The 25,884-nt window shown below is 21.6% G+C and overlaps 7 protein-coding genes across 7 annotated transcripts; 2 read left to right on the forward strand and 5 right to left on the reverse strand. All coding sequences in view use genetic code 6, as the record gives it.

Moving 5' to 3' along the window:
* Positions 1 to 901: 901 nt before the first annotated feature.
* Positions 902 to 3,385, reverse strand: TTHERM_00320070 (cyclic nucleotide-binding domain protein; the record flags this gene model as incomplete). Its single annotated transcript, XM_001012908.1, has 1 exon — positions 902 to 3,385. The coding sequence occupies one exon, from the start codon at positions 3,383 to 3,385 to the stop codon at positions 902 to 904; it is 2,484 nt and encodes an 827-aa protein (XP_001012908.1).
* Positions 3,386 to 6,177: 2,792 nt separating this feature from the next.
* On the forward strand, positions 6,178 to 7,101 carry TTHERM_00320090 (patatin family phospholipase; the record flags this gene model as incomplete). Its single annotated transcript, XM_001012910.3, has 1 exon — positions 6,178 to 7,101. The coding sequence occupies one exon, from the start codon at positions 6,178 to 6,180 to the stop codon at positions 7,099 to 7,101; it is 924 nt and encodes a 307-aa protein (XP_001012910.1).
* Positions 7,102 to 10,134: 3,033 nt separating this feature from the next.
* On the reverse strand, positions 10,135 to 10,893 carry TTHERM_00320110 (hypothetical protein; the record flags this gene model as incomplete). The annotated part of the gene is made up of 4 exons (XM_001012911.2): positions 10,135 to 10,329; positions 10,516 to 10,563; positions 10,655 to 10,779; positions 10,848 to 10,893. 4 exons carry the CDS (start codon positions 10,891 to 10,893, stop codon positions 10,135 to 10,137), a joined length of 414 nt encoding a protein of 137 aa, XP_001012911.2.
* A 2,331-nt stretch (positions 10,894 to 13,224) lies between these two features.
* On the reverse strand, positions 13,225 to 14,353 carry TTHERM_00320120 (lipase family protein; the record flags this gene model as incomplete). Its single annotated transcript, XM_001012912.1, has 2 exons — positions 13,225 to 13,644; positions 13,907 to 14,353. 2 exons carry the CDS (start codon positions 14,351 to 14,353, stop codon positions 13,225 to 13,227), a joined length of 867 nt encoding a protein of 288 aa, XP_001012912.1.
* Positions 14,354 to 17,276: 2,923 nt separating this feature from the next.
* On the reverse strand, positions 17,277 to 18,210 carry TTHERM_00320130 (lipase family protein; the record flags this gene model as incomplete). The annotated part of the gene is made up of 2 exons (XM_001012913.3): positions 17,277 to 17,696; positions 17,764 to 18,210. 2 exons carry the CDS (start codon positions 18,208 to 18,210, stop codon positions 17,277 to 17,279), a joined length of 867 nt encoding a protein of 288 aa, XP_001012913.1.
* Positions 18,211 to 21,454: 3,244 nt separating this feature from the next.
* On the forward strand, positions 21,455 to 23,827 carry TTHERM_00320150 (hypothetical protein; the record flags this gene model as incomplete). The annotated part of the gene is made up of 1 exon (XM_001012914.1): positions 21,455 to 23,827. The coding sequence occupies one exon, from the start codon at positions 21,455 to 21,457 to the stop codon at positions 23,825 to 23,827; it is 2,373 nt and encodes a 790-aa protein (XP_001012914.1).
* A 762-nt stretch (positions 23,828 to 24,589) lies between these two features.
* Positions 24,590 to 25,574, reverse strand: TTHERM_00320160 (lipase family protein; the record flags this gene model as incomplete). The annotated part of the gene is made up of 2 exons (XM_001012915.1): positions 24,590 to 25,003; positions 25,128 to 25,574. 2 exons carry the CDS (start codon positions 25,572 to 25,574, stop codon positions 24,590 to 24,592), a joined length of 861 nt encoding a protein of 286 aa, XP_001012915.1.
* Between the last annotated feature and the right edge of the window lie 310 nt (positions 25,575 to 25,884).

Here is a 25,884-nt window from a genome sequence, read left to right on the forward strand (position 1 = left end):
GCACTACTAATTTACCTAATTAATTAAAACTTTATATTGGCATCAAAGAACTGTATATTTGTAATAGAATTTTATATTGATTTTTATCTTTTACATCGATGATATATTAAACATTCCATAAATTATCTCAAAAAGAATGAATGCTATACTAAAATTAAAGGATATAAACTGCAAATTCATTTACAATAATTTTGTAAAAAAACCTCAATATATTAAAATCCACACAAATAGTTTATACTTATACTTACTATAACTAAAAAAAATTTAATATTCACAAAATATTTGTTTCATTCGAATGTAAATTAAAATATTTGTTGGCACACTTAACCACATATACATAATCATTTGTCAAAAAATTTTTACATAAATAAAAACAATTTTTAATTATATTTAATTGAATATAGAACTTTTTAATTTAATTCAATTTCATCGGTTTAAGAAGAAAAATGTAAATTATTTAAAAAAATCTAATTTTTCCTTATATAATAAATATAAATTGTACTATTTGGTAGGGTGATGATATTTTTAAAGTTACAAATATTTAATTAAATTTCTATTAAAATATAAATAATAATTAATTTTAGAAAATAAACTAAATAAATTTATTAATATTTTTTTTATTTTTAATCTATTTTACATAAATTTTAAACATAATTTATTATAAATATTTCTTATACACATTTTTATTGATTTAAGTTTATTAATTGCAAATCTATTTATTAAATTTTTAAATGAAATGCATTTTATTTACAAGTAATAGTATATTTTTATTAATCTACTTTTCTAAATTTTTTATTAAAATATAATCAGATTTTATATTTATAATAGCAAAAATATCATCTAAGCAATAATATTTTAATGTGATTTTCAAATAATATAATTATTTCGTTAAATTTCCCTATCAAGAATAGCTTATAATCTAACTAGAATCGTCAGAGAGAGAAGTTTTACTGGTATTTTATGATGATTCAGTGTACTCTTCAAGAGATAGGTCAGAATTGCTATCTTTATCTTTCTTTGTTTAAGTCTATTTTTTATTTTCAATTTATATCTTTGTTTGAGTTTGTTTATAATTTATTTATTATTATTTTAAGCAGTTTAAGGGTTGTAATTATATTTAAGCTTATTTTAAAGGAGTTATGCTTCTCCTTTTTGGATTTTGTTTTTAAATGCTTTTTTTGTTTTCGGATGTACCAGATTTGTCTATCATGATGAAGGAATTATCTGTAAATGATCCTCTATTTTTTTAATCAGAAAAAGAGTTTTATTAGTATAATGATTTTCTTTTTTCAGTCATGGTATCTCTTTTACTAAAAGAATATTTTTTCTTTAAGGGAGAATTCTCTTCACTAGTTTACATTTTAAAAAATGAGTCTTCATTTATTTGTTGAGTATTAATATTCTATAAATTTTGATCCTAATTCAAAGTTGGATTAAAATTCTCTTTTTGTTTTAGTGTTTTATTTGATTTAAATGATGCCATAGTTACTCTAATTTTATTACCAACCTTGAAAGGATTTTGCTTTTCGAAAAATTTTTAGGTTTCACTAAATTGATGAGTGTTTGAAGTCTCGTTCAAAGGACATTTCATAAAATTAGAAACCATTAAATTATTAAATAAAGTTCCTCCATATTCTAGTTCTTGCTTTTCATAATGACTTTTAGTCAGAGACTTAATGTTATTATTGTAAGTTGATATCATAAAGCATCTTTCATCTGCTTAGCATTTTAGAAGTGGAATTTTCTAATCTAGATCATTTAGAATTTAAAACTACTTTTCTTTAGACTAACTTGTTGCATTAAGAGTACTAGGATACTAATTAGATGCTTTGTTTTATTTATTTTCTAGATATTTTTTAAATAGAACTTTATAGTTTCCACTTAATGAACCTGTTTAAGCTACTCCTCTGTTTGAATGTATTGGAAGCTACTCGTTTCCTATTTAAAGCTTTATATCATTTTGTAAAGTGTTTACAGTCTAAACATTATCTTATTCATCTACCTGATTTGATATCCAGCTTTCTGCTCTGTTTCTTTTATTTTCATTCTCAATATATTAATGTATACTTGATCTTAATGTGCTTTAAGAGGAGTTTCTGATTTTTAATTTGAGTACAGAAGAAATACTTGTTGAAGATTTTGTATTTCCATTTAAAGATTTATTTAAATTAATATTATTGTTGGAATTATTATTGTTATTTGGCCTTGGAGGAAGCACAAAAGGAAAAGACGGATTCATAATCATATCATTTGCTGCTTAGTAATGTGTTTATGGTTATTCTAATAGAGAATTTCTGTATTTCAAGTTCGCCTTGCTTTCAGTATTTAGGATCTCTTAAATGCTGACTCTTTGAGATGCTGATTTATCTCTTTAAACAAGTTTTTAGCTCACATTTTATGTAAGGAATTGCTCTTTATACTTCTCTATTGTTTATAAATATTTCCTTGATTTTTCTTTACTTAATTTCATCAAAATCTTATAAATATCCATTTTTCCAATTTCATTATTTACAAAACTTCTTTCTTAATCGAAATACTAAGTAGGAATAAATAGAATTTTCGCCTTTTCACTTTGAACAGTGGCATCATAAGTTCTATACATATTAGATACGCAGATATCTTCTATTCCAAAAAATTCGCTGCTACTTACAAGGTCTACTATTACTTATTAGCTTTTAGATTGATTTTAAGAACTAATATTTAAGGAAATTTCAATCGTTCCTTATTTTACAAAATAAAACCCTAACGATTTCTCATTTACCTTGTAGAGCTTTTCTCCATTTATATATTGCTATTCTTTGCATGCCTAACAAAAAGATAAAACTGATGATTATTCGATTTCATCTAAGTTAAAGTATTTGCTGAAAAGACTCATTCTGTGTCTGATTTCATTTACTTAGCTGCTAAAAATCCTTTGGAAATCCGAAAAATTCAACTCAAATACTCTACAGGGTGTTTAACAAATAGCATTATCTCTTGATTAAAGTCTTGAAATTAAGGCATTCTCTTCATTAACCACATCATACTTACTTGCTAGTTTAACTTTTTTAATTGTTTGATATCTGCTTTTATTTATTTATTGAGTGATGGTAGAAATATTAGCATTCTTAAAAGTTTATTGACTTTAAGAAGTTGACAATGGCCTTAATATTTTGTACTCAGATTATATTATGACATTACCTTCAATTATAAAGAATATTTAATCACACTGCTCTCCCTATTCAATTAATTAATAATCCTGCTAGTAATGTTTTTCTCTTATGCATTTTGCTACTTGGCTTAAAAAATGAAGGTATTTCGGATGGTTTCTTAATTTAACAAAGAAAGAAAACTCTTCTAATTAGACTGTAATATTATCCAGACATCCATTAAAACTATTACTCATTTGTGCTTAATTAATCTATTTAATAAGTTTTTTTTTGTATCTAATATATTTTAATGGCTATTATTTTTATATGTTTGCTTTCTTGCTTTCTTCTATATATAAGCTCTCTAAAATATTTATATTTATTGTTTTTTACTTTACTTTTTATTATTAATAAATTAATAAACCCTAATATTTAGTAATCTTTATTCATCTTACAATATCTTAATTATATTTGGCAATAAGTCTTTTTTTCTGGATTTTATAGCTTCAATTTATATACTATCTATTGCGCAAACACCTATAATTATTAATTCGTTTATTTTTTTTAATACTATCTGTTAATAAATTTTTTATTGAGTAAAATCCTTATGTCAATTTCATTAATAATTATATTTAACACTCTTTATTATGAAAATAAATTAATAATTTTTAACCAATTAAAGAATTATTATAATTTATTTTACAAAAATAAATTTTGTCCATTATTTTTAATTTTCAAACATTAAAAGCCAATTTCAAAATAGATACTTTTACTATGATAAGAATCTTTAATTAAAATAAAAACCAATAGTATTTGACATGATTTTATTCCATAAAAATTTGAATTTTCAAATAATCTTTTTGTTTTTTCATGTTCACTAATCTAAATATTCAACTATAAAATTTATTTTTTTGATTTTTGTAGTTAATATTTATGTGATTAAAAATATTTATTTTTTAATTTTATTTTATAAAAATTAAATTTAAAAAAAGTATTATCAGCAATGATATGATTAATTTTTAAATTTTTTAATATTTAAGTAAATCAATAAAGAATCTCATTTCGTTTTATTTATTAATATTATTAATGTTATTAATATACTTATTATACTTGTTTATTACCATTTTAATTTTTGGAAATAATTTATTATTAAAATAAATCTATTTTTTGATAATTCAGGAATACTAAAAGAAAAGCTAATCTTTTTTTAATAAGAATTTACAATACATATTTATATTAGAATTCAATAAAAAAAAAATTTGCAATAGAAAACTTATTTTTTTATTTGATCAAAATGCCTAAAAATGCTTAATTATATAGTTTAAAACAAAATTTGTGAATAATATAAACACACTTAAAGTTAAATAAAACAGAAAAAGAAAAAGTATTAAAAATTTGTATAATATATAAATAAAATATATTTTTGCTTTTTTGATATTATATATTTAATATTATATTTATATGATTAGTTTAAAATTTAGAAGATATTAACTAAATAAATTTAGAAATTATTTCTATTGAGCTATGGATTTTATAAAATTGTTAGAATATAGATATATTTGAGTATAAAGTGTTTTTGATAAACATGTTTAAATTAAAAAAAATATTTTATTTTAAATTTGAAAAAAATAAATTAATTCTAAATTCTTTTAAAAACTTTTTTGCAATTCCTTTAAAATTAAATCATGTTTTTTTAAAAAGGATTTCAAATTTAATAATGCAATTTATTGATATATGTAAAATTGTATTGCTATTGATTATTGAAAATTAATAAAAAATACGTTATTTCAATTTTAGATACCTATTTTTTATTATAATTCAAAAAAAAAGAGTTTATTTCATTTCATATAAAATGTTTATTTTTTCTCCAATTTAAATTATTTTAATTTCTAGATTTTTATAACATAATAAAACTCAATTTATCATTTTATCATCTTAAAAAAAATTATAAAACATCTTCAATAGAAGAAATGCTAAAAAACAATTATTATTTTTTAAAAATATCCATTTTAATTTTATTATAAAAATAAATTACTAGTATATCAATTTACTAATTTAACTTTTTATTTCTTATGGATTTGAGTATTTTTCTGGTATAATTCTATAATACTTTAAAAAATAATGATAGGCTTATATTTGTTTGATCATTTAATTTTCATAAAATAAATTACTTTGTTTAAAAATAAATAAAGTAAAGTTTAGAGTAAATAACTTATCTAAAACATTTTATAAAAAATTGTTAACAAAGTTAAATAATTACAGATGATCATATTTAATTATTTTCAGTTTTAATAAAAAAACTTTTTTATTCTAAACAATATTTGAAGAATTTATATTAGATTAAATGTTTTAAATTAAACTTTAGATGTAAGAAAAAATTAATTTTGAGATTTAATTTTTATATTGTGTAAGCCTAGAATGGAGGAAAAGATATTTATAGATATATAGATGCACAGAATATTTTAAATAGAGATCTGATTAATTTGAGTTACAATAAAAATAATGGATGTTTGTCTGATAATTAAAATGTGTAAAAGAATAAATGCAATTGTTAATAATGAAGGTGACAGTAAAAATAATTAGGAGTTAAATTTTTTTAATTTAGAAAAATAACACTTAAATTTTAGTTTAATTATGAATGATGCATAGTGACGCATTTTTTGCTTTTTATTTATTAAGAGCATTTCTTTTATATTGGATTAATATTCGAGAAGAATAAATAAATGAGATTGTAGTTTGATATGTGGATTATGTAATTAATTCTGGTAATATGAATAATGATTAGAGTAAATTTAGTATTCAAATCTTTTATTAAAAGTTATTTGCATTCAAAACCAATAAATTAATTTAAAGAAAGTAAATAAAAAAATTAAAAATAGAAAATATCTTTTGATTACTAAACTGTAAATATTCAAAAAAATAACTACTTCGACATACTCAGCTCAAAAATTTTTAACAAATTTCAATTCTTATTCTTCTTTATCATATTTAAATCGATCTTTGAACTATTATTTAATACCTGAGAGCTCAAACCTATAAATTAATTCAAATGGATACATAAAATTCGAATACTGATTCTACTACTACTATCCCAGTTGTTAATATTAATGAAAACAATTTTAAATATGAAGAGATTCCTTCTTTAGATCACCCTGAACCACTTAAGGTTAAGGTAAATCAAAAAAAAGAAATTCTCCTAAGCGGTGGTGCTGGAGCTATAAGCTTTTAAGCAGGATATATGCATGGATTGTCAGAGATAATTCCACTAGAAGTTTTAAAAGAGTACAGAGTAGGTGGTGTTTCGGCAGGAGCTTGTGTTGCTGGATTTTTCGTATTTTCTCTTTATAGCAAACATGACATGAAATACTGGTTCGAAAAATGCATCCGCAAGCTGCTTAATGTTGTAAGTAATTCTACTTTTGGATTTTGGCAGACTACTTCTTTGCTATCAGAATTAGCTGCCTCTTCTTACAGAATCGCTTTAGAGTGTGGTGTTCCTTTGGATGAAGCTTTCCACTGCTATATTTCATTAAGAAGTGGATTTATTGGATATAAAAAACACTTGGTCGATAAATTCATCAATGAGTAACAATTTGCAGAAGCAATTACTTGCTCATGTACAATCCCTTTTGTGACTTCATTTAGCTTCTCTAATGAATACTAGGGCAAAAAAGCAATAGACGGAGGAGTCACTATGGGTATACCTTTTAGAAATAAAGATTCAGAATGCATTTTCTTAAACGTTCTCCCCAAGCCATTCCGCTCTTACCCTATCGTAAGAGACTTCCCAAATCACTTAACTACTATAGATATAGCTGAGGACTATAATCTTGTATTCCCTACAGATTACTGGCTTTGGGATGAATAAAATGCTGATAAATAATTTGTATAAGGCTATTTAGCTGCAAAACATTAGCAAGATAAGTTGCTAAAAGCTTTTAATTTAGAATCTAAGCTCTAACCTGCTTAATGAGATAACTAAATCAATTTTTATAACTTTGATATGTCAGATTGATTCAAGGAATTAGATAGGTATATTCACTCATACATTCATATATGCATAACTACTTACCTTGCTTAATTAGTTAGTTATTTAAGTTAAGGTGGGTTATAATTAGATTTGATAAGACCTAAATTAAACAATTAATTAAAAACCTAAAAAGCATTGAGTTGGTATATATCATCATTTACGTCATTATCAAAAGATAATTAGGAATTTATATTAAAAGGCATTTATCAGGAAAGCACAAATTAAATTAAAAATACATAGATTTTTAAAGATTTCTCACTATTTTCAATTTTATTAAGAATAATCATCATATTTTGTATATAGCATCATTTAAATAATACTTAATTAACTTAAACTACATTATTTATTAAAAATAAAATGTGTAATTTTCATCAATATATATATTCAGTAAAAAATATAATAAATTATTTATCTTAAAATTCTATTATACGTTCATTTATTTCATTAAATTATGTATATTTATAATATTGCATCAAATAGAATGATACTCTGAAAAAGATATCTGATATAAGATAAGTTAGTATTATCTTAGAGTATGTATAGCTTTTAATTACTTTATTATTACAGATTTTATATTAGTTATTCAGACTATATGACGAGATATATTTAATACTTTAAAAATGCTTTTCGTATAAAATTTGAAAAACTAAAATTAATACCTATTTTTGGTTTCATTACAACTTATTATTACAAATTAAATATATTGAATTGAAATTAGATTTAAAATTGGTTCATTCTATTATCACACATAAATAGATTAGTTTATTATGCTTTCATTTTTCTATGATTAACTAACTAATTACATTCTCCTATTACTAGTAAATTATTTTTAATCCAAATAATACAAAATGGCTTGTTTGTTTTTAATCCTTTCAACAAAAATATTTATTTTATAATATCTGACTAAATTTATTGAGTTAATCTTAAATATCCTTTTATTTTATTTTTCTTTTAAAATTTAAAAATAGATAAATAGAAATAAAATTCAACTTTCAATTGTTAAAGAATATTAATTATTTAATTAAATATTTCATGAAATCCGAGATAGTATAGTGGTTAGTATTCCTGCCTGTCACGCAGGAGACCCGGGTTCAATTCCCGGTCTCGGAGCTTTTTTTTTTAAAAAATTCTTTTGAAAAAAGAATGTTTAATTTTCTAAGAAATATGATATTGGAATTATTTTTTATTCTTTTTTAAAAAACAATGAAATAATTTAATTTTAATTTATTTTTTTCTACTATGATCAAAATTGTTATTAATAATTCAGATAACAATTTTTATTTAGAAGGTTTATAAAAAATTAAATTTTTATAATATTTTGAGTAATTAATTATAAAAATTAGTGATAATCTTTTTTTTCTTTTTATAATTAAATTTAAAAAATAGTAATAATTATAAAGAAATTGCAAAAAAATTGAATTAATTAATTAACCTTTTTTTCAGTCTAAAATATTTATCATCTAAAACTTTGTTTTACTAATTTATATTTATAAAAATATTAAATTAAAGAAAAAATTCAAACAGAAAGTTTATAAAAATTTCTTTATTTTAATATTTTTTAAAATAAATTTTTAATTAAAAGGTTTCATAAATAATAAATAATAAACTAACTTACTTCATTGGTTTTAGTATTTTTTAAGATTAAATAATTTTTTTTTTATTATTTTATAATAAATTTTAGAAATTTAAAATTTGAATTTAGCTAATTAAATGAATTTTAATGACAAAAGTTATTTTATTATGTAAAAAAATAGTGATATTGATTCTTAATTCTTACCTAAGTCATAACAAAAAGGGTGTTTTCTAAAGAATATTTATTAAATTTTAAAATTAGAGATTTGTTAAAGATTGAATCCGTCTATAATACACTAATACTTAACAAAATAGATTTTATATTTTAGAATATAACTTTCTAATACTAGTAATAATTTAAGTAGTTTATTTTAGAATTTATTTTAAATAGCTTATATTTATTTAGTATAATTAATTTTAAAATAATATTTTTAAAGAAAAATTATTTTACAATTAGTTTAAAAAAAAGATGATTAATTTTAAAAATGATTGTCAATATATACAATTAATATGAAAAAAAATATAAGTTTTAAAACTTTTTTAATCACTAATGAGATGAGTATTAACTTTATTTACTTTGAAAATTTTGAAAATAATAAAAATTAAATAAATAATTTAGTTTATTAATTTGCTTTCGTTTTATTTTAATACAAATTCTAAATATTGAGATCAGTAATTTCATAATGAAGATAGGTGAATATATAAAATAAAAGTAATTGATTGTTATTTTAAAATAAAAAAATATTTAGGGGATAAAGTTAAACAATGCTTATTATGCAATAACTTAATACAAAGTTAAATAAACTTATGTTTTGAAAAATACTGATTCTATGTAATTTGTGATGTTTTTGATTTTTAAAATTAAAATATATCAAAAGTGTTTCAACAAAAATAAAGTTATTAATTTTTTTCTATATTAAAAATCTTTGGGTGTAGCTTTTATTTTAGTAAAATAATTTTTTATTAGATTATTGAAAATATACACAAAGATTAACAGAAAATTGAGACCACATAAATTAAAAAGATTTGATATATTTAAAGATAGCAATTTTAAAGTGTTGATTTTTAAATTGTAGTTCTAGTTTAGATATTTTACAAAGTTTTTTTAGGCATTTTAGTTTTAAAAGAGTTGATTGATTAGAATTTATTTGTTATAATTTAAATATGTTTTTATAGAATATTTTTTAATCAAAATATTTAATTTATTTCTAGATTTTTAGAAGAAAGTTAATTATTACATTTTTTTTAGCATTTCTGATTAATTTTATTTGAAAAATAAAGCCTCAAAATTTCAAAAAATTAAATTTAGATTTAAAAAATCAGAATTACAGCTAATCAAATACACTTTTATCTTTTGTATTTATTCATAAATTTATTTTTGGCTAGTAATTTATAGCACACTACTCATATCTCTAACTTTATTTAATAATTATTATTCTAAATTTGAGCATTATTCTTTATCAACAGCAACTTGATTTCTTTCCCATATTTCTTCAAAACAAGTACCACTAAAGAATTAACTTGAAGCTGTGTAATTATTTTTTGTGCAAGTTTTAATTGAATCTTCTGTTCCTTCAGGGCAAACTGGTTCACATATAACTAATTTTCAAAAAAAAGTAATTAATGTTAATTATTTTGCATATAATTTCAGAAAATTTTATCATTAAAAAATTACAGCAAGATGAAGCCTTGAAATTCTTTTTACATTTTGGGAAAGAGAAAGATCCACACTTTTATCAATTTAATGATACATTAAAAAGGATTAAAAAATGAATAAAATAATACTTATTCGCAGCTTGTGTTTGGGTTTTCCTTATTGCATCTCAGTTAGCTCTATTAAAAAAGATAGATTAAAATTTTGAAATTTAATTAATTTTCTTCTAGCATTCATTTAAAAAAAATGCATCAATTAATTATTTATTACTTAGACCACAGAAAAAGGCCCATCTTGAGGAATCCATGAATATCCTACTCCTCTTGAATAAGAATTAGGTTTGATACATTATTCTTCTTGTTCAATAAATCCTTTTGGACATTTTTGAGTGCAATCTTAATTTTGATAATTAAAAATATAAATTATTGATACATTAAAATAAAGCAAAATTTAAATCGACTACTTGAAGTTTTTCCCAAAGGTTTGTATCCAGGTTTACAAGCAGCCATCCAAAAGCCGTTATTTTTTATGCAAGGCTATTAAGTAGATTTCTCACATTACTCCTTTCCATCTACCCAGCAACTTGCTTCTAAGCACTTTGTTTGTATTTACTCTAATTCAGTAAATATTTTTTGAAAAAAAGAGCCTATCAAATATTCAGCATTTTTAGTGTATTCACTATAATTTTTTGTTATTATTTGGATTTATTCTTATAAACATTAATTCTCCTCAAATTATTTTACTTATTATTGAGAAAAACTTAAAGAAATAAGAACAATAAATAATAATTTAAAGGAATATTAAATATTTTTATTCATTTATTTATAATATAAGCTAAAATAGTTAAATTTAAATAGTTTATATTTCAATCAGAAGTTCAAATTATCTTTTTATTTATATTTCTTTTAATAATTTTATTATCACTTCTAATAGAATTCTTAATTTAAATAAAAATCCTTTTTCTCATCCTTAATTAAAAATATTACACAAAGACAAATCTGCAAATCTATTTTGGTATTTTAGTAACTTAGCTATTTAGACAAAAATATTATTCAGAATATGTAAGAAGATTTATGGTTTTTGTGAAAGTCTAATTTTGAGAAACAATGAAAATTTTGTATTTTTGGTAAATGTAATTCATCAATAAAATCACGTTTAAAAATTTTTTTTAATTTTAACTTCATTCCTATTCAAAAGGTAAATAAAACAATGCATAATCTAATTTATAGGAATAACTTAAGAAAGTATGAAATAAATAAAAATGTAATGACATTTATTTAGACTTATTCACTAAATACCTACCGTTCATCCATTTAAATAAATAATTTATTATTAATATTTTAATTACTAAAGAAGAAAGATTTTTAAAAGGACATTTTTTTGTACGTATTTAGTAATATTGCTTGCTATAGAAAGAATTGTAAAAATTATTAAAAATTTGAATATAAATTTTTGGTCAGAATTTATCATAATAAATGTAATTTGATACAAGCAAGAATTAATCAATATTTTTTATTCTACATTTAAAATATAAATCAAAATATTTAATTATTTACACAAATGATTTTATAAATTTAGTTGAATTTAATAACTAAATTACTGTGTTCTTTTCAATAGGAAATCTTTTTTAATAATAGTTCTATTTTTTTACTACCCCTATTTTTTTGAAAATCTAAAATTAAAAAAATTTTTTAAAAATTCAATTTCTTTAATTGATTTACAATTAGTAATATTATTTATTAAAATCTACTTTTAATATTTTTATTCTAAAAAATATTATTAAAAAATAAAGGTATTTATCTATATTATTAACGAAAGAGTTTAAATGAGCTACTCAAGTAATCATCTTTCAGAAATGAATATTCACAACTTGAGACGCAATTCGACCAAGTATCTTTCAAAGGTATTAAAAATTAAAAAAGGAAAAAAATGTAGCATCAATCACTATAGAACCACTATCAATAACTGACCAAATCTCACCAATGAAGAAAAATTTCAAAATGTATTCAAAAAATAATTTATATTTTAGATAAAAAATAATTATAACAATCAATAGTAACCTCATTAGCATTAATTTAGTAATCAAAGCAAATAGGAATGAACTGCTACAATAAATAAAATAATATCAATAATTAATCAATTAAAATAGTTTCAAAAAAACTATTGGTAAATTTATTAAACCAAACACAAATTGCTCAGATAATAAATCAAAAGACTCATTTATAACTAATGAATCAGAAAGATTATCAATCAAATGATATTGATTAATAGAACCTTAATTACCTATCTATCACTATTTCAACTAAATAGTAATTAACATTCATCTAAATGAATATTGAATTCAAGTTCTAGCTTACAACCAAAGAGCTTAATTATTTAGATTATAGAAAATTGATCAATTTTAGCATGCATCTGTAAAATGGCAAATCAATATTTCTATCAGAAGAAATAAATAAAAAATTTTTCGCAATAAATCAACTTAGAATATTATTTAAAGTAAAATATCAAATTTCTTAAAAATGAACTGATGGCCTTTTTATTTTAACTGCAATCAATTAAAGTTATTTCAAATTTCCTTAAATTTTTTAATATTAATTTTAAAGCAATCAGTGTTAAGCTATAAATTTTATTTTTTAAAATAATATAACCTTAAAAGAGAGCTTATTTAAATTACAGTAATTACCGTATATTTAATAGCAATCATTGAATTATTTAATAAAATATTTTTTTTTAATAATAAAGTCATTTCAATCAGATAGTCAAATTAGGAAGTAAGGGTACAATATATTATATATAATACAATTAATATTTAATGTAATAATAATTATTTTATTTGATCATCATTAGCAAGTTAATATAGAACCAGACCAATCCCATCCAAAATAAGTTAGATGGTCTAGAACATTAGCTGCTATTATTACTCCATCTGCACCAAATATTGTTTCCGCGTTTTAACATTAGTTATGTTAGTTTCCAAAAAGAACAAAAGAAGGATAGAATATTTCATGGTTGTAGTGGAAAAATGAAAATGGGTAAAGAAGAGGAGGTAAATGAGGAACTGGATCAGCAGCATTATTAATTCTACCATATTCTAAGGCAAAATTTTAACTGTTAAACCAGTTTGCATAAGTTTAGTCACCTACTCTAGGACAACCATAATTGTAAAAAGCATCAATAGGTTTATTTCCATTTAATTAGTAAATTACTGGTATTGAGTGAGCACTCATTGCAGCACCAAGAGAATGTCCTGTAACAAATACCTAAATTATTTTTTTTAATTATTAAAATTTAATTAATTGATAAAGATAAGGATTATATGATGGATGATATATGATATTGTAAATATAATCATTAAATTTTAAAATTTGAATCTTTAATAAGAATAATAATTTTAATAAATAAATTATTATTTATTTTTAAAATTTATATTTATGGGCAATTTAAATTAATAATTGAAAATAAAATAATTGTTTTTTCAAAACATTTAAATGATAAAAAATGATTTATTAGTTAGTTATTTACTTTTGCATTAGGATATAGTTAACGAAGTGAAGTAAAGCTAGTAACAAGCTGAGATTTCAATTATTTGAACTGGTTATAAAAGCCTTAATGGACATAACAGTTTTGGCAGAGTGGGTACTAAGTCTTGAAGGTGTTTAAGTCAGCAATCCAATTTTCGATTAACCAAGGTACTGTTCCTCTGAATACAACAACAATTGCATCATGATGAGTGGAGTAGCCTAAATATCCACTAGCTTATAGAGTAGAGTTAAATAAGATAGTAACATTTCGAAGTCCTTAAGGGTTTTTATCACAAGCACATCCACAATTCCATTGTTCTATAGATTTAGGATTACAGTAAGAAGCAAGAGAGAAACCAGCTAAGTCTTAAGCAAGTGATTAAGTATAAGTAAATGATTAGCAGGCAGCAAATGACAAGCAAACCAATAGAAGCAATTACAATTTCATTTTTTAGTTGTTGGCTGTTTATTGTTTTTAGTTGTTTTTTTTTTATTTAATTATTTTAAATATTGTTGTAAAAATTGCAACTATTTAAAGTTAACAAACAGTCTTGTATGAAATATTTATTTTTTAAAAAACTTAAGTTAAAAGAAAATCAGATTACTTTTACAATAAATATATAAATAGATTTTTTAGTTTAAAGTCCGAATCAATTATGATATGTATAGAGTGACGACAGCTTATGATTTATCTTTAAATTAAATTTTTAAGATTTGTGGTAATTGAGTATGAGAAATTAATTAAATAGTTAATAATTAAATCCTCATCAGATGGAATTTGATGAAATAATAATTAATTTTTAACTAGAAAAAAAGAGATGAAGATTACGCACGATTTGATTTCTTTAGGTACTGATTATCATATTATCATCAGAATGTTGTTATTTAAAAAAATATCACAAAATCTAGCGTTAGAGATTGAAATTTGTTTGCTTATTATAATATTTCATAAAAGTAAAATCACTGGTGTTAACATTATCAAATTACTAACTTAAATCGTCATTGAGAATGAGTCATTCACTAACATTTTAAATCTTTCCATATTTTTTTTGAAAGTCTTTTTGCACTTTTTAAAATATTTAGATTTTATAAAGACTCTAAATTAATAAAGAAATAGTTAAAAATCATTTTATTGAATATTATAAATAAGCTAGTTTACTTTTTTATAATGTTTAAATTATTTATTTAATGATTAAGATTAAAATAAATATGTTTGTTATATAAAATATACAAAAATCTAAACTAATATCAAAAAAATTGTAATGCTAAAAATTAGAAAAAATATGCTTAATCTTTCAAATCTATTTGTATTACATGTAACAAGCAAATAGTAAATTTTTATTTTGTAAGGACTAAACAATAATTCATATCTGCAAAATTCAGTTAAGGAGCACATTTAACAAATTGTTTATAATGTTTGAAAAACGTAATCTTTCATTATTAAGGTGACATCACAATTTATAGCATGCTAGCGTATTACTAATTACGAATTAGACTTTACATTTAACAAGATTAAATCCTTTTTGAATTTAATTAATATATTAGCTGTTTATTATAAAAAAAGGATACACTTCAAAACAACAAAAAACAATAAAAGTATATTTAAAATTACGTATTAATTATTAATTTAAGACTTTGTCTCTGTAATTTACAATTAATCATCATACTACAATATTTTAATCATTAATAATATTTAGGGCATATTCCTAGTTTATTTCTACATAATTATTTTAATTTTTCAAAATATTTACTTAATCTTTTATAATTATACGAAGTATTTTTATGAGAATATTATTTTCATATAATTATTTAATTAATTAATATTATTTCACAATGATAAAAAAATAAAGTCTTGTTCAAAATGAAAGTAATTTCACACTTAAAAATAGAAATTTTGGAATATAATAAAATAAGTTAGAACTAGCTTTTAAATTGATAATTTTTTGCAAAAAAAAAAATGCCACTTATTATTATAAGTTGATTAGCAAATCTTAAATGTTTTATAATAAGTTAAGGTTTAATCATTAATTAAGTGATAAAGAATATTTATGAGTAACTTCATAAATTATAATCAATGTAATCACTCGCTGATTAATTAAAATTGAATTTTAGTTGTAAGTTAAAATTTTATGTATTACTTATATAAATCTTATGTAACATAAGTATAAAAACAATAATAAAATGTTATAAAAATTCAAAATATATTGACTTATTTTGTACCCTTCGATAGTACATCATTAAACTATATTGTAAAAAAAAATATTTTTTATATTTACTAGATATAAAGGATTTATTATAAATGCTACTCATCAAATAAGTTTAATTATTTAAGGTAAATAAAACAAATATGGATTATTTGATTAAAATAATTTCAAATAATTCATGTATATAATTTTTCAAATGCTGTTCATTGTTTAAATGTCATTTTCTTGTTTTTTTTTTATCTTTCGTTCGTGGCTTTTTAAGGGATTGGCAGTCATTTGTAAATTTACTTTATTACTAATTAATCTTATAAATTACGACAATCTGCTATTACGTAACATTTACATAGGGTATGTCAATATTGTTATTAATTAATAATTGGTAATAAAAAAATTCATACAAAAAATTCCATAAAAAATAGTGATAAAATATTAAGTGATTTTTGATGTAAAAAAGAATAATTAAATATTATTCCTTAATTATTACCAAAAGTTTATCAGAAAACGATTGTTAAGCATTGAACTATTTTTTAGTGGTTAGTGATTTAAATTTACGTAATTTCATAATAAATATTCTGGAAAAACTCTTTTTTTAATATGCAAATGTTAAAGCAACTTTACTGATCTTTCGTCACTCAGAGTGACTCAACTATAATTAGATCAATGTTTTTTTAGATTAATTTTTTAAAGTATGAGAATAGATAGATAAAGTCATCTTTATATAATCTAAAGTTAAGAATTTTATATCCTAATATAGATTCAAATAATTTTTCAATGAAAAAATAAATGTCAAATCAATAAAACTTAACATTTTTATGATTTAAAAACTCAGCAAAAAAATAATTTTGTTAAATTTATGTAGCATTAAATCAATTAATAAATATAGCAAACTTTAATGATAGCAGACTATATTATTTATTAGTAAAAGTAAAAAATATTTTTAAAACTAAAAATTTGAGGATTTTAATGTTCTGAATTAAAAAATAATGTTCGTTCCTCTAATTTTTGATACAAGAATATTAATTGATTAAGATAATTTAAATAAATTTTTAGATATTTTATTCTAAAAAGTAGTAAATATTAAAATAAAATATAAATGTTTTAAAACAAATTTAAACAGATAAAAATAATTTTAGTTAATGTTTTTGTTTGATAAATTAATTTTTTAATTCATTGGCAAGTTAAAATAGAAGTAGCCCAATTCCAGCCAAAATAACTAAGATGGTCACGAACGCTTGCAGCAATAATCTTACTATTTGCACATAATTTGTGTTCTGCATCTAAGCATTACTCATATTTGTTACCATCTTCAATAAATGAAGTATAAAATATTTCATGATTAGTATGATAAAATTAGAAAGGGAAAAGAATAGGAGGTAAATGAGGAACAGGATCTGCTGCATTATTTATTCTGCCATATTATAAAGCAAAATTTTGTAAATTAAACCAAGTTGCATATGCTTCGTTACCAACTCTTGGGGAACCATAATTATAGAAAGCATCAATAGGCTTATTTCCATTTAATTCAAAAATAATAGGCATTGAATGAAAACTCATAGCTGCACCAAGAGAATGTCCAGTGACAAATATCTTTTTTAAATTAATAAAAAAATATTTAATTTTTTATACTAAAATAAAATCTAATTCAAAATAATACTTTTGATGAAGGATATTTTTAACGAATTTCTGTAAAGCTTTAAATAAGTTAAGATTTTAATTAATTGAACTATTTATAGAAACCTTTATGAACATAACAATTTTCACAGAAAGGATATTAAATTTTGATAGTGTTTAAATCTGCAATCCAATTTTAGATCAACCAAGGGACAGTTCCTCTAAAGACAACTATAATAGCATCATGATGAGCAGAATAGCCTATATATCCACTTGCCTTTAAAGTCTTGTTATACAAATAAGAGAAATCTGTAAGACCATTTGGGTTTTTTTTACAAGCAGAGCCACAATTCCATTATTATAAATATTTAGGATTACAGTAAGAAGCAAGAGAAAATCCAGCTAAGTCTTAGGCAAGTGTTTCATTATATTAAAACTATGAGCAAGAAGCTAAAAGCAAGGAAATAATTAATAAAAAAATTGATTTCATATTTATTTGTCTGTCCTTTAAAATTTAGTTTTGCTATTTTAATTTTATTTATTAAATTCTTAAATTCAAAAATACCTCATTTCTTTATAAATCAATAATAAAATGTTATATCACCTATTACTTTCATACTTTTTTTAGAAAAATCCCCCTCAAATTTCTAATTTTTTTCTTATAAGTATTAGTCTTATGATAATTTTTTCACTAGAAATTTTCTGAAGTAAGTAAAAATATGGTATTTTAATTGAATATTGGTTCTAGAATAAAAGTATCTTTCTTAGTTTTGAGATAAGAATTTGCATTCTATCTTTCTTAATTTAAGAATCTTTATTTATTAAAAAATGACGAAACAATTAACAACAGTGCGTAAATTGCTTAATATATTTTGTTGATTTTAATTAAATTTGAAATAATGTGATTTTAATATCTTGATAAAAATAAATCTATTAATACTAGTTATAGCTATATATGAAATAATCTACCAGGTTTTTTAGGATAATATTACGATTAATTTAATATGTAGTTATTTTCTTAATTGTTATTATTTATTTTATGGTAAAATTTTAACAATTTCAATAGAACTATTAGAACCAAATCATAAAAATGCTAAATTTAGAATGAGTCATCATTATGCATGAAAAAATTTCGAATTTTGAAGAATTATATCGTCAAATGCTGTTAATATCTTTTAACGGAAAAAATCTAAATAAAAAAATAGATTTTATAATTTTAAATAAAATCTTAGTTTAGCTTATTGAAAATAAAAATTTTACTGATTTTTAGTTTAATAATTATCTTGAAAAACGAATAATTTAAATATTTTATCAATAAAAGCAATTTGAATAGGATTTATTATTTAAGTTAGAAATAAAAATATTTATAAAACAAGCACTGCATTGATAGATCTCTAATTAAAATAAACACATTTAAAGTTGACTTAATATAAGGAATAGTTTTTGGACTTGCATTTTAAAATTATATTTCTATTTTTAAATATTATTAATAGCAATAAATATGCATCATTAGTTTAATATGATGCTTAGCAAAAAGGTATAAATTTAAAATAAAATTGAAATGCTGTAGATACTTATTAATTAAAGCCAAATTTATTATTGTCTTTATTTTATAAATTATTAATTTAAATGCTTAACTTATAAAAATAAATGGCTTTCAATAAATCTTAATTAATTAAGAATTAAAGTATATTTAAATTTATTAAAATATATGTGGATTTTAAATAATAAAACATATATTTCATGAAATCCGAGATAGTATAGTGGTTAGTATTCCTGCCTGTCACGCAGGAGACCCGGGTTCAATTCCCGGTCTCGGAGCTTTTTTTAAAAAATTTATTAAATAGTTTTTAGTTAGCTTAAATAAAATAAATATATTACTTTTCAATAAAAACTATAATTTAATTGAACTAATAAAACTTATTTAGATTAAAATAAAAAATTATAAATTATTAAATCAATATTTGGAAATAATTATTTTAAAAATTATTAAAGATATTATTTAGTTTTATATACTTAAATCTTTATGTGTATTCAAATAATTTATTGCTTTTTGTAAAAATATAAAAAAATAATTTTTATTTATTTTGTTTAATAATTAAGCAGAGGTTAAAAATTATTATCAATTATCATCATTTTAATTAAGTTTTTTAATTTTAGAATAATTTATATCATTCAAATAATAATTCAGTTTATTTTTTTAAAAATAAATCCAATATATAATTTTAAATTTATTTTAAGTAAAATAACTAACTTTTAAATAATAAATTATCATGTAATTCAAAACTATAAAATAAAAATAACTTTACAACCATATGCTCAACACATTTTGGTGACTAAAATATAAAAAAGCTGCTTGATAATATGAATAAAAAATGTTTAATTAATAATTATAAATGAAAAATACAATTATCTTAGTAGTAAGATTAATTTATAATTTAGTTTACTTTATTCTATTCAAATTTATTTTAAATATATGGATATCTATCTACTGAAATGAATGAATAAAACTTATATAATAAGTCAGATTACTCTAGTTTTTTTTTTATATTACTGCATATTATACTATTGAAACTGTTAATTTCATATAAATTATCTTTTTATTACGCATTATTCTTATTTGGTAGTAGATTATTTTGATTGAGAAATAGAATAACATAATTTTGCAATTTCAGACCTAATTCTAAAATACTTCTAGAAACCTTATATTATACATGCATTTATCTTTTCATTGCATATTTTCTCTCAAATTAAGTATGCATCCTCTCATTTTAATTTATGGTTTCTCTAATTCTCTACCGATCTTTAATCTATTTTAGGAATGTAGAAAATATTGTAAAAGGTGAAATAAATGTTACTAAAGATATTGTAATATGAGTTTTTAATTTTATTTTTTTAATCAAAACATAAATTACCAAAAATATCTTTTATCATTTAAAAAATAATAAAGTTCAAAATATTTGAATAATAATCAGAAATATTTCATAAGCATAAAGGAAGTATGTATTTTAAACTAAGTTGTTAATATTTGATATTTAGGTAATAGTATTTGAAAATTTACTTCAAAAAGTGAAAAATGATGTTGCTCTTTCTTTAATCAGTGTGTTTTCTTATAAAAGAATTAATTAGAATTAGATATTAACATAAGCAAGCTATTTAATGATTAAATTTATTGTTCGTTCGTTTTTTATTTGATTCATGCAAATTAATATTATTAATAGATTTATTTACTGAAGTAAATTTAATAACAAAAATACTACTTTTGTTTTAAAATTGAATGCATTTTTGTTATCATTCAAGCTATTAGATGATAAGATCTAAAATGCATTAAAACTAAAAAGAAAAACTAATCATTTAAAAATGAGTTATTACAATCTAAAATTCATTTTTTGTTTATGGACTTTTCCATTTTTTGTAAATTAATAGATATCATTGTTTTGTATTATGTGGATGTTAAATGCAATTAATTCATAAGAACCATTAAATTAAAGTTCGAAATTGATTTTTGTTTTTAATTTACCTAACAAATCCCAATTTATGGTAATTCCTACATAAATGACAATATACTAAAAGTGTAATTTTCTTTTTTAATTGCTTCAAATTAGTAAATTTTTTACTGAATTTTAAAAATTAAGCCATTAAGAATTATTTTTATCAAATATAAATTTTAGATACAGTTTTCGAATTATAAAATATAAATTAATTAATAAAAACAAATAAAAAAAATCAAAATAATGAAATCTTCTTTAAGTATATTAATTTTATTACTTTGCACTTCTTATTATAGTGTTTATGCATTAAGTAAATGCTAATGCACTGTAGATTCGACTTCTTTTCCAGGATCTAGCACTTCTCCTCCTAAAACTCTTTCTCTTTCTCCAGATGATGAAGTTATTGGGAATACTAACTTTGGAAAACTTGTAGCTGTAGGGTCAATTTAAGTGCTTTAAAAGCTTTTCCAAGTTTAAAAGCAATCTAGTGGAGGACTCAACCATAACTGTCCTTCTGGATATATCCCTATTACTCATGATGACTTGAATTCTATTATTGCAAGATCCGATTTTAGTACTTTAATTGGATCTTAATATTTGAACCTTGACTTTACTAAAAACACTTATTACTCATCTAGCAAGGTATATCCAAATGTTACTGATGGAAGTAATAACAACGCTTATATCTATTATACTTTATCTTTGGATAAAAATAATAAACCTAATATTGATCAGGTAAATACATATTGGGACTCTAAAACAAAGTCTACAATCTGCAAGAAAAATTTGTAATCATTTTATGTTTCTCTAAGTGGATATGAAGGATATGATTTAGAAAAAGGAAAATCTTACTAAATGTCAGTCACCAATAAAAATGTTGTGAAGTATTATATTTATGACAACAACGGTAATAAATTTACTACTTAGACTTTTACTTATACTTAAAATGGAAATTAATGGGGATGCGCTACCCTTAATTTTAAGTTAGAGCTATTTGGAGGAGTTATTGTCGGAGATTGTCTCTCTATATGGACTTATAATTAGATTGCTTTCAATGCTGATTCTAGCAAATTCAATATCAACTAAATTAAAAATGTAACTTTACCAGGTGTTAAGGCTAATGTAAATAATGGATTCTTTTTTAGTCCTGGATCTGCACCTATTGCTCCAATTTTGGGAGATTCAAGTTCTTTTTATGTTTACTACTCTGATAAGAATTCAAGTAAACTATTTGTTTAGAAAATTTCTAGTGGAGGCGCTGCAATAGGATCTGCAATTGATACAAAATAAGTTGGTAATCCTTTCGATATTGTTTCCACTGATTTTGGTTTTGTTGTTATGGCTTCAGATTCTACATAAAGAGCTTTTATTTAAGCTATAAATAAAGATGGTTCTTAAAGATGGTTGAGAATACTTATGAATAACGGTTAATAGCCAAATACACCTAAAGAATAAATTTAATTCTTTTCAGATGCTTAATGCAACTTACCTTTTGGAATGACATGCATGTTTAACCCTCATAATGGAAGACTTAATTATGCAAGAGGAAAAATTTAAGCTATATGGGCTCATTATAATCATTTCGGCGTGAATTCTAATGGAAATAGAGATGATCATACTGGTGATACTATGATCAGTTTGGATGCAGACACAGGTTTCAATTAAAATATCTTTTGGTCATGGGGTACCTCTCACTCCTTGTATTAAAATTTGCATTATGATGGTAATAATCTATATATTGCTTCACTTGGTGACGCCTATCCAATGAATATTAATTTTAAAGTATGTAATATTGATACCTATTAATGCAAAGAAAGTAGCAAGGTAGTTCAAGGAGCAATTCCAGGAAATGGTGGTGGTTCATCTTCAGGAAGATAAGGTGGCTTCTTTAGTGTTTCTGGAAATAGAAATTAAAAGTTATTTGTGTACTAGAGAAAGGTTTGCAATGGAGGATATGCAGGAACTCCTTCAACAAACTCAGTCAACGAACTAGCAGTTATTAAATTAGATTCTTAGTTAAACTACATTTCTACTACTACATTATTAAGTGGGGATGCAGCTGCTAGAGTTAATAGCATAAAATCTGTAGCCTACGGTAAAAATATTTTACTTGCTTACACTTAAATTCCATAGACAGAAATATAAAACTTCAACCGTCAAAATAGTAATTCTAAAGTAGATTAAGCTTTTGTTGCCTTGCTTAGTGGAGTTGATGGATCTTTTTTAGTAAAGCCAACATAATTATCAACATTCTAAATAAATTCTTCTGATGATTGGAGACCACTTGAAAATGGAAGTATTGCTTATACTTACATTGATAGTAATAATTCATTAAGTATCTTCTTAGCTCCATCCTTGACAATCCCTAATTATCCAAATCCTATTAAATAGTCTGATGCCCTTTATGGATTTGGAAACTTCACTAATTCTTTAGTATAAATTCCAGTAAATAACTACAATAATGTTTGTGCTAAGTAAGGTGATCCTAATAGGAATTTGCATGTTATTAATAGCATAACTAGCCAAATTTAGAATGAGAATGAAAATTCATATTCCTTTTAAAAAATAATTAATAGTTTAGGAGTAATTTTAACAATATTGGCATTAAGCATATGATATAGTATTTGCTTTAAAATATTTATGTTAATTATATGTAAAAGCATTAAATATTTTTATTTTCTGGTTACTAAGTCTTTGATAAAAATAAGTGTTCAGACCAAATGTTTTCTAAAATTTTGATAAGGAATAATATTTTTTGGAAAAGTTAATTTTTAATAAATTTTTTATATTTTAAATTTTTATTATTGATTTAGATTAATAATGTTATTAATTTTAAATCAATTAAATAAATTCAACTTTTGGGGGGTAATTTATCATCCTAGATTTATAATATATATCCTGAACACTATAAAAATTCTTATGAAAAGCCACTTTAAAAATTTTATATTAATTTAAAAATCCCTAATTATTTTGCTTTCTCTATAATTTTTGTTAAAAAAATAATATTTAAAATTAGAGTTGCAAAGTATAAAGTCGAATCTTTTTAATTTTTAATTTTTGAAGACTTTAAAAAACATAGATATTTAAAACAAAATTGAATTAAATTCTGATAATAATATTAAACAATTATTTATTATTAGAATATTAATAATAGAAAGAAAATTTAGTTAGTTTTATTATATTATAAAATAAAATAAAATAAATAAAAATAAATAAATAAATTGTACTAATTAGCCTAAAAAATAAATAGTGTTAAATATAAATTATCGATAAATTTGTTCAAAATTTTAATTTGCTTTGGTGCATATTTGTGGATAAAAATAAAACAATAAATAAATTAAATGAATTATATATTATTGACTTCATAAATTTAATTAATCATTCACATCCAGAAGTAGCTTATGTCCAATTCCATCCGTAGTATCCTAAATGGTCATTAATGTTTGTAGCAAGGAAAATTCTGTCTTCACAATTGTTATCTTCTGCATAGTAGCATTTAACAAATTAATTTGGATTTTAAGATACATTTGGATAGTAAACTTCATGGTTATAATGACGATAGTAAATCCATTCAGCAGGGTTCTCTGGGACAGGATCTGCACCATTAGTTACCCTTGCGTATTCGTTAGCAAAATTTTAAGTATTAAACCAAATTGCATAATCTTAATTTCCAACTCTTGGACTTCCAAAATTATAAAAAGCATTTATTTTTTAATTATTGTTTAACAAAAAAATATCTGGTAGTGATAAAGCGCCTAATGCAGCACCAAGTGAGTGTCCAGTCACAAAGACCTAATATTATTATTCAAATATAATATTAACAAAATAATCGATAATAAATTTAATTTAATTGAAATAGTAAAATACTTATTTTTTATATTATAAGTAATATTATATCTAAAAAATAAATGTATACCAAAGCTTATGGATATAATTAACGAAGGTTTTTAAAGCTAGATATTAACTGCTATTAAATATCTTAGTAAGAGCTATAAAAGCCTGCATGAACTTAACAATTTTTACATAGAGGATATTAAGTTTTATAAAGCTTTAAATCTGTAATATAGGTTTGAATGTGAGCTGAGGTAGTACCTCTAAAAGAAATAACAATTCCATTTAGATCGGGAGAGTAGCCAATCAAGGCAGTCGCATAACTAGTTGTGTTTGTTAAAATTTAAAGATTTTGTAACCCTTACTAATTTTGTTGGCAAGCGAAACCACAATTCCAATTTGATAAATAGTTAGAAGTACAATAACTTGCAAGTGAAAAGGCGGCTAACTTTTGAGCAAGTTATTCGTTGTATGTGAATATTTAGCAAGAAGATAAAGTAATTAAAATTAAAATAGTTAATACTATTTTCATTTTTCAATTAAACTAATAATTAAATGGTTTGTTTTTTTTATAAAAACTTTCTAATTAATTTTTTTGCTTTCCCTTTTTAAATTAAATTATTGGCCTAATTTTTGTAAAAAAATTAGTAAGTTATTTGTATTAAAAGAAAGAATAAATTTTTAGATAAAAAAGATTTCCTCCCATCAAAATTTATTTTTGTGTTAAGTACTGGATTTAAAAATTAATGCTAATTAAATTCTCAATTCAAGCTTTTCAATCATTTTAATCAATTACTAACCTGTATTTAATGGATTAAAAAAACTAAATTCAATATAATTTT

The sequence above is a fragment of the Tetrahymena thermophila genome (assembly GCF_000189635.1).
Source record: "Tetrahymena thermophila SB210 genomic scaffold scf_8254691, whole genome shotgun sequence".
Classification (NCBI taxonomy): Eukaryota; Ciliophora; class Oligohymenophorea; order Hymenostomatida; family Tetrahymenidae; genus Tetrahymena; species Tetrahymena thermophila.